Below are 13667 nucleotides of genomic sequence, written 5' to 3' on the forward strand. Positions count from 1 at the left end.
TATATCTCCTGTATACAGTGTATCCTATATATATATACCTCCTGTATACAGTGTATTCTATATATATCTCCTGTATACAGTGTATCCTATATATATATCTCCTGTATACAGTGTATCCTATATATATATATCTCCTGTATACAGTGTATTCTATATATATCTCCTGTATACAGTGTATCCTATATATATATATCTCCTGTATACAGTGTATCCTATATATATACCTCCTGTATACAGTGTATTCTATATATACCTCCTGTATACAGTGTATCCTATATATATACCTCCTGTATACAGTGTATCCTATATATATATATATATACCTCCTGTATACAGTGTATCCTATATATATACCTCCTGTATACAGTGTATTCTATATATACCTCCTGTATACAGTGTATCCTATATATATACCTCCTGTATACAGTGTATCCTATATATATATATATATACCTCCTGTATACAGTGTATCCTATATATATATATATATCTCCTGTATACAGTGTATCCTATATATATACCTCCTGTATACAGTGTATTCTATATATATATACCTCCTGTATACAGTGTATCCTTTATATACCTCCTGTATACAGTGTATCCTATATATAAATATATATATATATATATATATCTCCTGTATACAGTGTATCCTATATATCTCCTGTATACAGTGTATCCTATATATATACACCTACTGTATACAGTGTATCCTATATATATCTCCTGTATACAGTGTATCCTATATATACCTCCTGTATACAATGTATCCTATATATATACCTCCTGTATACAATGTATCCTATATATACCTCCTGTATACAATGTATCCTATATATATACCTCCTGTATACAGTGTATCCTATATATACCTCCTGTATACAGTGTATCCTATATATATATATATATATATATATATATATATATATCTCCTGTATACAGTGTATCCTATATATATATATATATATATATATATATACCTCCTGTATACAGTGTATCCTATATATATATATATCTCCTGTATACAGTGTATCCTATATATATATATATCTCCTGTATACAATGTATCCTATATATATACCTCCTGTATACAGTGTATCCTATATATACCTCCTGTATACAGTGTATCCTATATATATATATATATATATATATATATATATATATATCTCCTGTATACAGTGTATCCTATATATATATATACCTCCTGTATACAGTGTATCCTATATATATACCTCCTGTATACAGTGTATCCTATATATATATATCTCCTGTATACAGTGTATCCTATATATATATCTCCTGTATACAGTGTATCCTATAAATACCTCCTGTATACAGTGTATTCTATATATATACCTCCTGTATACAGTGTATCCTATAAATACCTCCTGTATACAGTGTATCCTATATATACCTCCTGTATACAGTGTATCCTATATATACCTCCTGTATACAGTGTATCCTATATATATACCTCCTGTATACAGTGTATCCTATATATATACCTCCTGTATACAGTGTATCCTATATATATATATACCTCCTGTATACAGTGTATCCTATATATATATATATACCTCCTGTATACAGTGTATCCTATATATACCACCTGTATACAGTGTATCCTATATATATATATATATATACCTCCTGTATACAGTGTATCCTATATATATATATCTCCTGTATACAGTGTATCCTATATATACCTCCTGTATACAGTGTATCCTATATATATACCTCCTGTATACAGTGTATCCTATATATATACCTCCTGTATACAGTGTATCTATATATATACCTCCTGTATACAGTGTATCCTATATATACCTCCTGTATACAGTGTATCCTATATATACCACCTGTATACAGTGTATCCTATATATACCTCCTGTATACAGTGTATCCTATATATATACCTTCTGTATACAGTGTATCCTCTATATATATATATATATATATATATATATCTCCTGTATACAGTGTATCCTATATATACCTCCTGTATACAGTGTATCCTATATATATATATATATATATATACCTCCTGTATACAGTGTATCCTATATATATACCTCCTGTATACAGTGTATTCTATATATATATATATCTCCTGTATACAATGTATCCTATATATACCTCCTGTATACAATGTTTCCAATATATACCTCCTGTATACAGTGTATCCTCTATATATATATATATATATATATATATATATATATCCTGTATACAGTGTATCCTATATATACCTCCTGTATACAGTGTATCCTATATATATATATATACCTCCTGTATACAGTGTATCCTCTCTATATATATATATATATATATACCTCCTGTATACAGTGTATCCTATATATATACCTCCTGTATACAGTGTATCCTATATATATATATATCTCCTGTATACAATGTATCCTATATATACCTCCTGTATACAATGTTTCCAATATATACCTCCTGTATACAGTGTATCCTATATATATATATATATATATATATATATATCTCCTGTATACAGTGTATCCTATATATATACCTCCTGTATACAGTGTATCCTATATATACCTCCTGTATACAGTGTATCCTATATATACCTCCTGTATACAGTGTATCCTATATATACCTCCTGTATACAGTGTATCCTATATATACCTCCTGTATACAGTGTATCCTATATATACCTCCTGTATACAGTGTATCCTATATATATGAATTCGGGTAGAAAAACAGACATGGTGCACATCTACAATCTTGTATAATGATCTGATTGCTTCTCAGCATAATATCAAAAACTAACAGGTTGTTATTATACATTTTTGATCAAAAAGTACAAGCCACTCGCCACGTCAAGGCCACCTATCCAGAGTGGGTCCCTAACGTCCCTAGCATAAAATGGCGCAGCACCGGGCGGCGACCACCACCGCCGCGACGCCAATGCCCACAGGGGGGAACGACCCACCGGCAGAGCAGCCCCAATGCCACTCAAACCAGTCTATGGGCCGCACCCCCCCGCAGACACGGCGCCACGGCAGCAACGGACACCGCACAGCACCACACCAGTGAGAACGCCGTGTCTGCGGGGGGGTGCGGCTCATAGACTGGTTTGAGTGGCATTGGGGCCGCTCTGCCGGTGGGTCGTTCCCCCCTGTGGGCATTGGCGTCGCGGCGGTGGTGGTCGCCGCCCGGTGCTGCGCCATTTTATGCTAGGGACGTTAGGGACCCACTCTGGATAGGTGGCCTTGACGTGGCGAGTGGCTTGTACTTTTTGATCAAAAATGTATAATAACAACCTGTTAGTTTTTGATATTATGCTGAGAAGCAATCAGATCATTATACAAGATTGTAGATGTGCACCATGACAGCTTTTCTACCCGAATTTATCCTATATATATACCTCCTGTATACAGTGTATCCTATATATATATATATATACCTCCTGTATACAGTGTATCCTATATATATATATATATACCTCCTGTATACAGTGTATCCTATATATATACCTCCTGTATACAGTGTATCCTATATATATACCCCCTGTATACAGTGTATCCTATATATACCTCCTGTATACAGTGTATCCTATATATATATATATATACCTCCTGTATACAGTGTATCCTATATATATACCTCCTGTATACAGTGTATCCTATATATATTCCTCCTGTATACAGTGTATCCTATATATACACCTCCTGTATACAGTGTATCCTATATATATTCCTCCTGTATACAGTGTATCCTATATATACCTCCTGTATACAGTGTATCCTATATATACCTCCTGTATACAGTGTATCCTATATATACCTCCTGTATACCGTGTATCCTATATATACCTCCTGTATACAGTGTATCCTATATATACCTCCTGTATACAGTGTATCATATATATATATATATATATATATATATATACTCCTGTATACAGTGTATCCTATATATATATACCTCCTGTATACAGTGTATTATATATATATATGTACCTCCTGTATACAGTGTATCCTATATATATCTCCTGTATACAGTGTATCCTATATATATATACCTCCTGTATACAGTGTATTATATATATATATGTACCTCCTGTATACAGTGTATCCTATATATATACCTTCTGTATACAGTGTATCCTATATATATATATCTCCTATATACAATGTATCCTATATATATCTCCTGTATACAATGTATCCTATATATACCTCCTGTATACAATGTATCCTATATATACTCCTGTATACAGTGCATCCTATATATATATATATATATATACCTCCTGTATGCAGTGTATCCTATATATATATATATATATATATACCTCTTGTATACAGTGTATCCTATATATATATTTCTCCTGTATACAGTGTATCCTATATATATATACCTCCTGTATACAGTGTATCCTATATATATATATATATATACCTCTTGTATACAGTGTATCCTATATATATATATATATCTCCTGTATACAGTGTATCCTATATATATATACCTCCTGTATACAGTGTATCCTATATATATCTCCTGTATACAGTGTATCATACATATATATATATACCTCCTGTATACAGTGTATCCTATATATATATACCTCCTGCTTACAGTGTATCCTATATATATACCTCCTGTATACAGTGTATCCTATATATACCTCCTGTATACAGTGTATCCTATATATATATATATATATATATATATATACCTCCTGTATACAGTGTATCATATATATACCTCCTGTATACAGTGTATCCTATATATATATATATATATATATATATATATCCCTACTGTATACAGTGTATCCTATATATATATATACCTACTGTATACAGTGTATCATATATATATATATATATATATATATATATATACCTCCTGTATACAGTGTATCCTATATATACCTCCTGTATATAGTGTATCCTATATATATCTCCTGTATACAGTGTATCCTATATATACCTTTTGTATACTGCACTATGGTGTATGTGTGTGCATATATATATATATATATATATCTATATATATATATAGGATTTGTTGATTGCTCTGTTAGTGTTGGGGTCTGTGTGATTCAGAGCTCAGGGGTGTTCTGGGGGGTCAGACCCTGCATATACTGTTGTGTCAAGGGGGGGGGATCATGCCCTATATATTCTGTGGGGTCACTGGGGGGGTGTCAGGCCTTGCATATACTGTGGTGTCACCGACAGGGGGTCAGTGTTCTGGGGTTGAGAACTGTACTTGGGGTCACCCTATGGTTCTGCTCTGTATATGGGGTCAACCTGTGGTTGGGCACTGTATTTGGGAACTCTATGGGTCACCCTATGGTTCTGCACTATATATGGGGTCATCTTGTGATTGGGCACAGTATTTGGGGGCACTGTAAATAGTTTCTCCCTGTGGTGGGGCCACTGTATATAGGGTTGTCCTGTGGTCCGGCACTGTATATGGACTAACCTTGTGGCTGGGCACTGTGTATGGGGTCAGTCTGTGGCTGGGCACTGTATTTGGGGTCACGCTGTGGTCGGGCACTGTATTTGGGGTCACGCTGTGGTCGGGCACTGTATTTGGGGTCATGCTATGGTCGGGCACTGTATTTGGGGTCACGCTGTGGTCGGGCACTGTTTTTGGGGTCACGCTGTGGTCGGGCACTGTTTTTGGGGTCACCCTGTGGTCGGGCACTGTTTTTGGGGTCACCCTGTGGTCTGCCTCTGTATTTGGGAACACTGTGTATGGGGCCCTTCGGGCACTGTATATGGGGTCATGCTATGGTCAAGTAACTGTATTTGGGAGCACTGTGTATGGGGCCGTTCTGTGGTCCGGCACTGTATATGGGGGTCATGCTGTGGCCGGGCACTGTGTATGGGGGTCACGCTGTGGCCGGGCACTGTGTATGGGGGTCACGCTGTGGCCGGGCACTGTGTATGGGGTCACGCTGTGGCCGGGCACTGTGTATGGGGCCGTTCTGTGGTCCGGCACTGTATATGGGGGTCACGCTGTGGCCGGGCACTGTGTATGGGGTCACGCTGTGGTCGGGCACTGTGTATGGGGTCACGCTGTGGTCGGGCACTGTGTATGGGGTCACGCTGTGGCCCGGCACTGTATATGGGGTCACGCTGTGGCCGGGCACGGTGTATGGGGTCACGCTGTGGCCGGGCACTGTATATGGGGTCACGCTGTGGCCGGGCACTTTATATGGGGTCAAGCTGTGGCCGGGGCACTTTATATGGGGTCAAGCTGTGGCCGGGCACTGTATATGGGGTCACGCTGTGGCCGGACACTGTATATGGGGTCACGCTGTGGCCGGGCACTGTATATGGGGTCACGCTGTGGCCGGGCACTGTATATGGGGCCACGCTGTGGCCGGGCACTGTATATGGGGCCACGCTGTGGCCGGGCACTGTATATGGGGCCACGCTGTGGCCGGGCACTGTATATGGGGCCACGCTGTGGCCGGGCACTGTATATGGGGCCACGCTGTGGCCGGGCACTGTATATGGGGCCACGCTGTGGCCGGGCACTGTATATGGGGCCACGCTGTGGCCGGGCACTGTATATGGGGCCACGCTGTGGCCGGGCACTGTATATGGGGCCACGCTGTGGCCGGGCACTGTATATGGGGCCACGCTGTGGCCGGGCACTGTATATGGGGCCACGCTGTGGCCGGGCACTGTATATGGGGCCACGCTGTGGCCGGGCACTGTATATGGGGCCACGCTGTGGCCGGGCACTGTATATGGGGCCACGCTGTGGCCGGGCACTGTATATGGGGCCACGCTGTGGCCGGGCACTGTATATGGGGCCACGCTGTGGCCGGGCACTGTATATGGGGCCACGCTGTGGCCGGGCACTGTATATGGGGCCACGCTGTGGCCGGGCACTTTATATGGGGTCACGCTGTGGCCGGGCACTGTATATGGGGTCACGCTGTGGCCGGGCACTGTATATGGGGTCACGCTGTGGTGCGGCACTGTATATGGGGTCACGCTGTGGTGCGGCACTGTATATGGGGCCACGCTGTGGCCGGGCACTGTATATGGGGTCACGCTGTGGCCCGGCACTGTATATGGGGTCACGCTGTGGCCCGGCACTGTATATGGGGTCACGCTGTGGCCCGGCACTGTATATGGGGCCACGCTGTGGCTGGGCACTGTATATGGGGTCACTGTCAGTCCCAGCTGTGCCCATGCGGAGGGTTAGTACCGCCCTGTGGTAGCCGTTTCCATGATGTCACAGCAAATAATGGAGATTCTGTCCCAAGATGGAGTCATCGCTATAAATAACTGAAGCAGATCTCCTTCTGTGAGCTCTGGAGTCACAGAGCTTTTCCCTGCTCCTGAATGGCAAACATAGCCGGGCCCACACTGGCGCCTCCGCTTGGGTTCTCCATATACGCTGAAGTCCTCCCCCTGGGGGAGCGGTGATGTCATAGCTGCTGATGACATCACACAATATTTTCGGCACTTTATCGCCATCTACTCAGTTGCTAGGGACACATAGGAGCTGTATCTGCTCCCAGTCACAGCTGCACAGTATACATCTGGGGCCACAAGTGGCTCCTGGGGCCACTGATCACATCAGTGTTATATACAGTGGAGCAAAAAAGTATTTAGTCAGCCCCCAATTGTACAAGTTCTCCCCCTTATAAAGATGAGGCTGTAATTATCATCATAGGTTATAACCTCAACTATGAGAGAAAAATCCATAAATCACATTGTCTGATTATTAAAGAATTTATGTCAAATTATGGAGGAAAATAAGTATTTGGTCAATAACAAACAAGTAAGATTTCTGCCTCTCACAGACCTGTAACTTCTTCTATAAGAGTCTCCTCTGTCCTCCACTCGTTACCTGTATTAATGGCTCCTTTGTGAACTTGTTATCAGTATAAAAGACACCTGTCCACAACCTCAGTCACACTCCAAACTCCACTATGACCAAGACCAAAGAGCTGGCGAAGGACACCAGAAACAACATTGTAGACCTGCACCAGGCTGGGAAGACTGAATCTGCAATAGGCAAGCAGCTTGGTGTGAAGAAATCAACTGTGGGAGCAATTATTAGAAAATGGAAGACATACAAGACCACTGATAATCTCCCTCCATCTGAGGCTCCACACAAGATCTCACCCTATGGTGTCAAAATGATCACAAGGATGGGAAGCAAAAATCCCAGAACCACACAGGGGACCTAGTGAATGACCTGCAGAGAGCTGGGACCAAAGTAACAAAGGCTACCATCAGTAACACACTACACCACCAGGGACTCAAATCATGCTGTTCCAGACGTGTCCCCCTGCTTAAGCCAGTACATGTCCGGGCCCGTCTGAAGTTTGCTGAAGAGCATTTGGATGATCTAGAAGAGGATTGGGAGAATGTCGTACGGTCAGATGAAACCAAAGTAGAACTTTTTGTTAAAAACTCAACTCGTCATGTTTGGAAAAGAAAGAATGCTGAGTTACATCCAAAGAACACCATACTTACTGTGAGGCATGGGGGTGGGAACATCACGCTTTGGGGCTGTTTTTCTGCTAAGGGACCAGGACGACTGATCCGTGTAAAGGAAAGAATGAATGGGACCATGTATCATGAGATTTTGAGAGAAAACCTCCTTCCATCAGCAAGGACATTGAAGATGAAATGTGGCTGGGTGTTTCAGTATGACAATGATCTCAAACACACCGCCCGGGCAACGAAGGAGTGGCTTCGTAAGAAGCATTTCAAGGTCCTGGAGTGGCCTAGCCAGTCTCCAAATCTCAACCCCATAGAAAACCTTGGAGGGAGTTGAAAGTCTGTGTTGCCCAGCGACAGCCCCAAAACATCACTGCTCTAGAGGAGATCTGCATGTAGGAATGGGCCAAAATACCAGCAACAGTGTGTGAGAACCTTGTGAAGACAGAAAACATGTGACCTCTGTCATTACCAACAAAGGGATATAACAAAGTATTGGGATGAACTTTTCTTATTGACCAAATACTCATTCTGTCTCTCATAGTTGAGATTATAACCTATGATGATAATTACAGCCTCATCTTTATAAGGGGGAAAACTTGTACAATTGGGGGCTGACTAAATACTATTTTTCCCCCACTGTGTATATACAGTGGGGATCAAAAGTTTGGGCATATCTTTGAGGTATCTTTGCCCATTCTTCCTTACAAAAGTCTTCCAGTTCTTTGAGATTTCTGGGCTGTCTGTCACGCACTGCTCTTTTAAGGTCTGTCCATAGATTTTCAATTATGTTGAGGTCAGGAGATTGTGAAGGCCATGGCAAACCCTTCAGTTTACGCCTCTTGATGTAATCCCCCGTGGATTTCGAGGTGTGTTTAGGATCATTATCCATTTGTAGAAGCCATCCTCTCTTTAACTTCAGCTTTTTCACATATGGCATCAAGTTAGCATCCAAAATTTGCTAAAATTTTATTGAATCCATTTTTCCTTCTACTCGTGAGATGTTCCCTGTGCCACTGGCTGCAATACAACCCCAAAGCATGATTGATCCACCCCCATGCTTAACAGTTGGACAGAGGTTCTTTTCATTAAATTCGGTTCCCCTTCTTCTCCAAACGTTGCTCATTCTGGCCAAAAAGTTCAATTTTAACCTCATCGGTCCACAGAACTTGTTTCCAAAATGCATCAGGCTTGTCTATATGTTCATTTGCAAAGTTCAAACGCTGATTTTTGTGGTGAGGACGTAGAAGAAGTATCTCTTTATAGTGGAATAGTGTACCACAACTCCAGTGTCTGCCAGATCTTTCTGGAGGGATTGTGCAGTCATACGTGAGTTTTGAATTGTTTTTCTCACAATCCTGCGAGCTGTTCTGTCTGATATTGTTCTTGGTCTTCCAGATCTTGCTGTAACTTCCACTGTTCCTGATGACTGCCATTTCTTAATTACATTCCAAACAGAGGATATTGACATCTGAAAACGTTTTGCTATCTTCTTATAGCCTTCTCCAGCTTTGTGAGCGTCAACTATTTTCAGTTTCAGATTTCTAGACAACTGCTTAGAAGAACCCGTGGTGCTGATTGTTGGGGCAAGGTCAGATGAGTCTGGGCATTTAAAACCTTTGAGATTGACATGACCTGGTCTTCCCAGATGATGATTGAGAACAATCCATAACACTGACAGGTCTCAGCTGTATAAAGGGGGCAGTGCATGCTATAAATTCTGCAGGGGGCCCAAACTTTTGCAGACGCCATTTTTTTGTTTTCTGTTATTATGAAAGTGTAAATGATGGAAATAAAATGTAACTTTTGGTGACATATTATAAGAATGTCTAATCTGTAATTTGGTGCCTTTTGGAGATTTTTCCAAATTTTTTTTTGTGATGTCGGGGGTCCGGTGGGATGTGGTCTCTGTGATGTCTGGGGGGAGGTGGTCTCTGTGATGTCGGGGGTCCAGGGGAGGTGGTCTTTGTGATGTCAGGGGGATGTGGTCTCTGTAATCCGTGATGTCGGGGGTCCGGTGGGAGGTGGCCTCCATGATGTCTGGGGTCCAGGGGGAAGGTGGTCTCCATGACGTCGAGGGTCCAGGGGGGAGGTGATCTCTATGATGTCAGGGGGGAGGTGGTCTTTGTGATCCGTGATGTCGGGGTCCGGGGGGAGGTGGTCTCTGTGATGTCGGGGTTCCCGGGGGAAGTGGTCTTTGTGATGTCGGGGGTCTGGGGAGAGGTGGTCTCTGTGATGTCGGGGGTCCGGGGGGAGGTGGTCTCCGTGATGTCGGGGTCCAGGTGGAGGTGGTCTCCGTGATGTCGGGGTCTGGGGGGAAGTGGTCTTTGTGATGTCGGGAGTCCGGGGGGAGGTGGTCTCCGTGATGTCCGCGGGGAGGGGGTCTCCATGATGTCGGGGGTCCGGGGGGAGGGGGTCTCCGTGATGTCGGGGTCCGGGGGGAGGTGGTCTCCGTGATGTCGGGGTCCGGAGGGAGGTGGTCTCTGTGATGTCTGGGTCCGGGGGGAGGTGGTCTCGATGATGATGCTGATAACGCTGTATTTTTATTGTTTAGCGCTCTGTGAGTACATTCGCGCCTCTAGAGACAGAGACGGTCTTGGACGGTTCCAGTCGTTAGCGCCAGAAGGTAACGGGAGGAGCGGCAGCCGCATCCGTCCAACTAAAACCGTGGCCCCCCCCTTCAGGCTGTGGCATCCTGTGACTGCCCTCTGCTGGGACTTGTAGTTCTGCTAAAAGCGGTGCAGTCATTGGATGTCACGGTCAGGTGAGATGTAGCCTCAGCGCAGACCCTGAGCGGCTGACGGACATCTTGGATCTGTGATTTCCAGTGTCTGGGATTCTCTGACCAGTGAGACTCCAGCTGTTGCAAAACTACAACTCCCAGCATGCCCGGAAAGCCAACGGCTGGAGTTATAGTTTTGTGACAGCTGGAGGCACACTGGCTGGGAAACACTGTTATATCTTCTTCGGAATCTCTGGAATGGAAGGCTCCTCATGGTGCGCAGTGACATCACATATCCAAGATGGCGTCTACTGTGCCCGATCTGTGATCACTAAGGTTGGTTGCATCTCACTCCCGATATCCACATGTCTGCTCCGGGGCTACATCTGGGGGTCACATGTACCTGTCTGCTGCTATCTAGATCCAGCTAGCTACCTGAACTCTGCTTTCTGGCATCTTACTGACATTGAGCTTTCTGGCCTCTTACTGACATTGAGCTTTCTGGCCTCTTACTGACATTGAGCTTTCTGGCCTCTTACTGACATTGAGCTTTCTGGCCTCTTACTGACATTGAGCTTTTCTGGCCTCTTACTGACATTAACCTTTCTGGCCTCTTACTGACATTGAGCTTTCTGGCCTCTTACTGACATTGAGCTTTTCTGGCCTCTTACTGACATTGACCTTTCCGGCCTCTTACTGACATTGACCTTTCCGGCCTCTTACTGACATTGATCTGATCTGTCTCTTACTGACATTGACCCTTTTGGCCTCTTGCTGACATTGACCTTTCCGGCCTCTTACTGACATTGACCTTTCCGGCCTCTTACTGACTTTGACCTTTCCGGCCTCTTACTGACATTGACCTTTCCGGCCTCTTACTGACATTGACCTTTCCGGCCTCTTACTGACATTGACCTTTCCGGCCTCTTACTGACATTGACCTTTCCGGCCTCTTACTGACATTGACCTTTCCGGCCTCTTACTGACATTGACCTTTCCGGCCTCTTACTGACATTGACCTTTCCGGCCTCTTACTGACATTGACCTTTCCGGCCTCTTACTGACATTGACCTTTCCGGCCTCTTACTGACATTGACCTTTCCGGCCTCTTACTGACATTGACCTTTCCGGCCTCTTACTGACATTGACCTTTCCGGCCTCTTACTGACATTGACCTTTCCGGCCTCTTACTGACATTGACCTTTCCGGCCTCTTACTGACATTGACCTTTCCGGCCTCTTACTGACATTGACCTTTCCGGCCTCTTACTGACATTGACCTTTCCGGCCTCTTACTGACATTGACCTTTCCGGCCTCTTACTGACATTGACCTTTCCGGCCTCTTACTGACATTGACCTTTCCGGCCTCTTACTGACATTGACCTTTCCGGCCTCTTACTGACATTGACCTTTCCGGCCTCTTACTGACATTGACCTTTCCGGCCTCTTACTGATATTGTGGGAGATTTATCAAATCCTGTAAAGAGGAAAAGTTGCCCAGTTGCCAATAGCAACCAATCAGATCGCTTCTTTTACTTTTCAGAGGCCTTTTTTTTTTTTAAATGAAAGAAGCGATCTGATTGGTTGCTCTGGGCGGCCGCGCTCCTCTGCACAGTTTTGATGATCCCCCATGAGCCGCTCTATGTCTCCTCTCTATGGTTCTGGACTTTCTTCCTTCCCTGTTGTAGTTTTATCTTTGTAGCTGCCATGTTGTTTCCTGCTGTTCTCTCTTTACTGCACTGCCGAAAATGATCCACCTGTGAGCTGGGCTGTACCCCAAACCTATCACCTACATCAATCTCCAACCTGAAATACTACAACTCCCAGCATCCGTGGACAGTTATTTGGTGCCTGGACATGCTGGGAGTTGTAGTTCGGCAGCAGTTAGAGGTGTCTCCTCTATCGGGCCCCCAGTTCTCAGGCTGTCATCATGGCGGCCGGCGCTGCCCGCACGGGTTTTCTCAGCTGTTGACGCTTTTCAGTAACTAACAGTTGTCTGCACTTTCCTCTACAGCAGGTGGCGCTCTGTAGCCTGTAGCGCTGCTGCTGCTTCGTTTCTGTGTGTCGCTATTCACCTGCTGTGTCACCTCTCAGAACCTTCTTGTTTCCTCCCAGGAGAGAATTTCGAGCAGACCCCCCTCCGCCGCACCTTCAAGTCTAAGGTCCTAGCGCGATATCCGGAGAATGTGGAGTGGAACGCCTTCGACCAGGACGCGGTGGGCATGGTACGTGATGGGGGTCTACATTATCATCCAGTCACCTCTGCGCTCACTATTCTGCTGTTACATCCTGTCTTATCCTCCAGAGCTGATGTAACAGCAGAATAGTGAGTGCAGCTCTGGAGGATAAGACATTATGTAACAGCAGAATAGTGAGTGCAGCTCTGGAGTATGACATTATGTAACAGCAGAATAGTGAGTGCAGCTCTGGAGGATAAGACATGATGGAACAGCAGAATAGTGAGTGCAGCTTTGGAGGAT

At 44.0% G+C, this 13667-nt stretch overlaps 1 protein-coding gene across 1 annotated transcript in view; it reads left to right on the top strand.

Annotated features, from left to right (window-relative positions):
* DENND5A (DENN domain containing 5A) overlaps nt 1-13667 on the top strand; it is a gene marked incomplete at its 5' end in the record, with an annotated part of 54192 nt that overhangs the window by 7500 nt on the left and 33025 nt on the right. Inside the window, 2 exon segments of the mRNA XM_056528002.1 lie at nt 11020-11091; nt 13303-13412. Coding sequence (XP_056383977.1) covers nt 11020-11091; nt 13303-13412 — 182 coding nt within the window.

Source organism: Hyla sarda, chromosome 6, assembly GCF_029499605.1.
Source record: "Hyla sarda isolate aHylSar1 chromosome 6, aHylSar1.hap1, whole genome shotgun sequence".
Taxonomy (NCBI): domain Eukaryota; kingdom Metazoa; phylum Chordata; class Amphibia; order Anura; family Hylidae; genus Hyla; species Hyla sarda.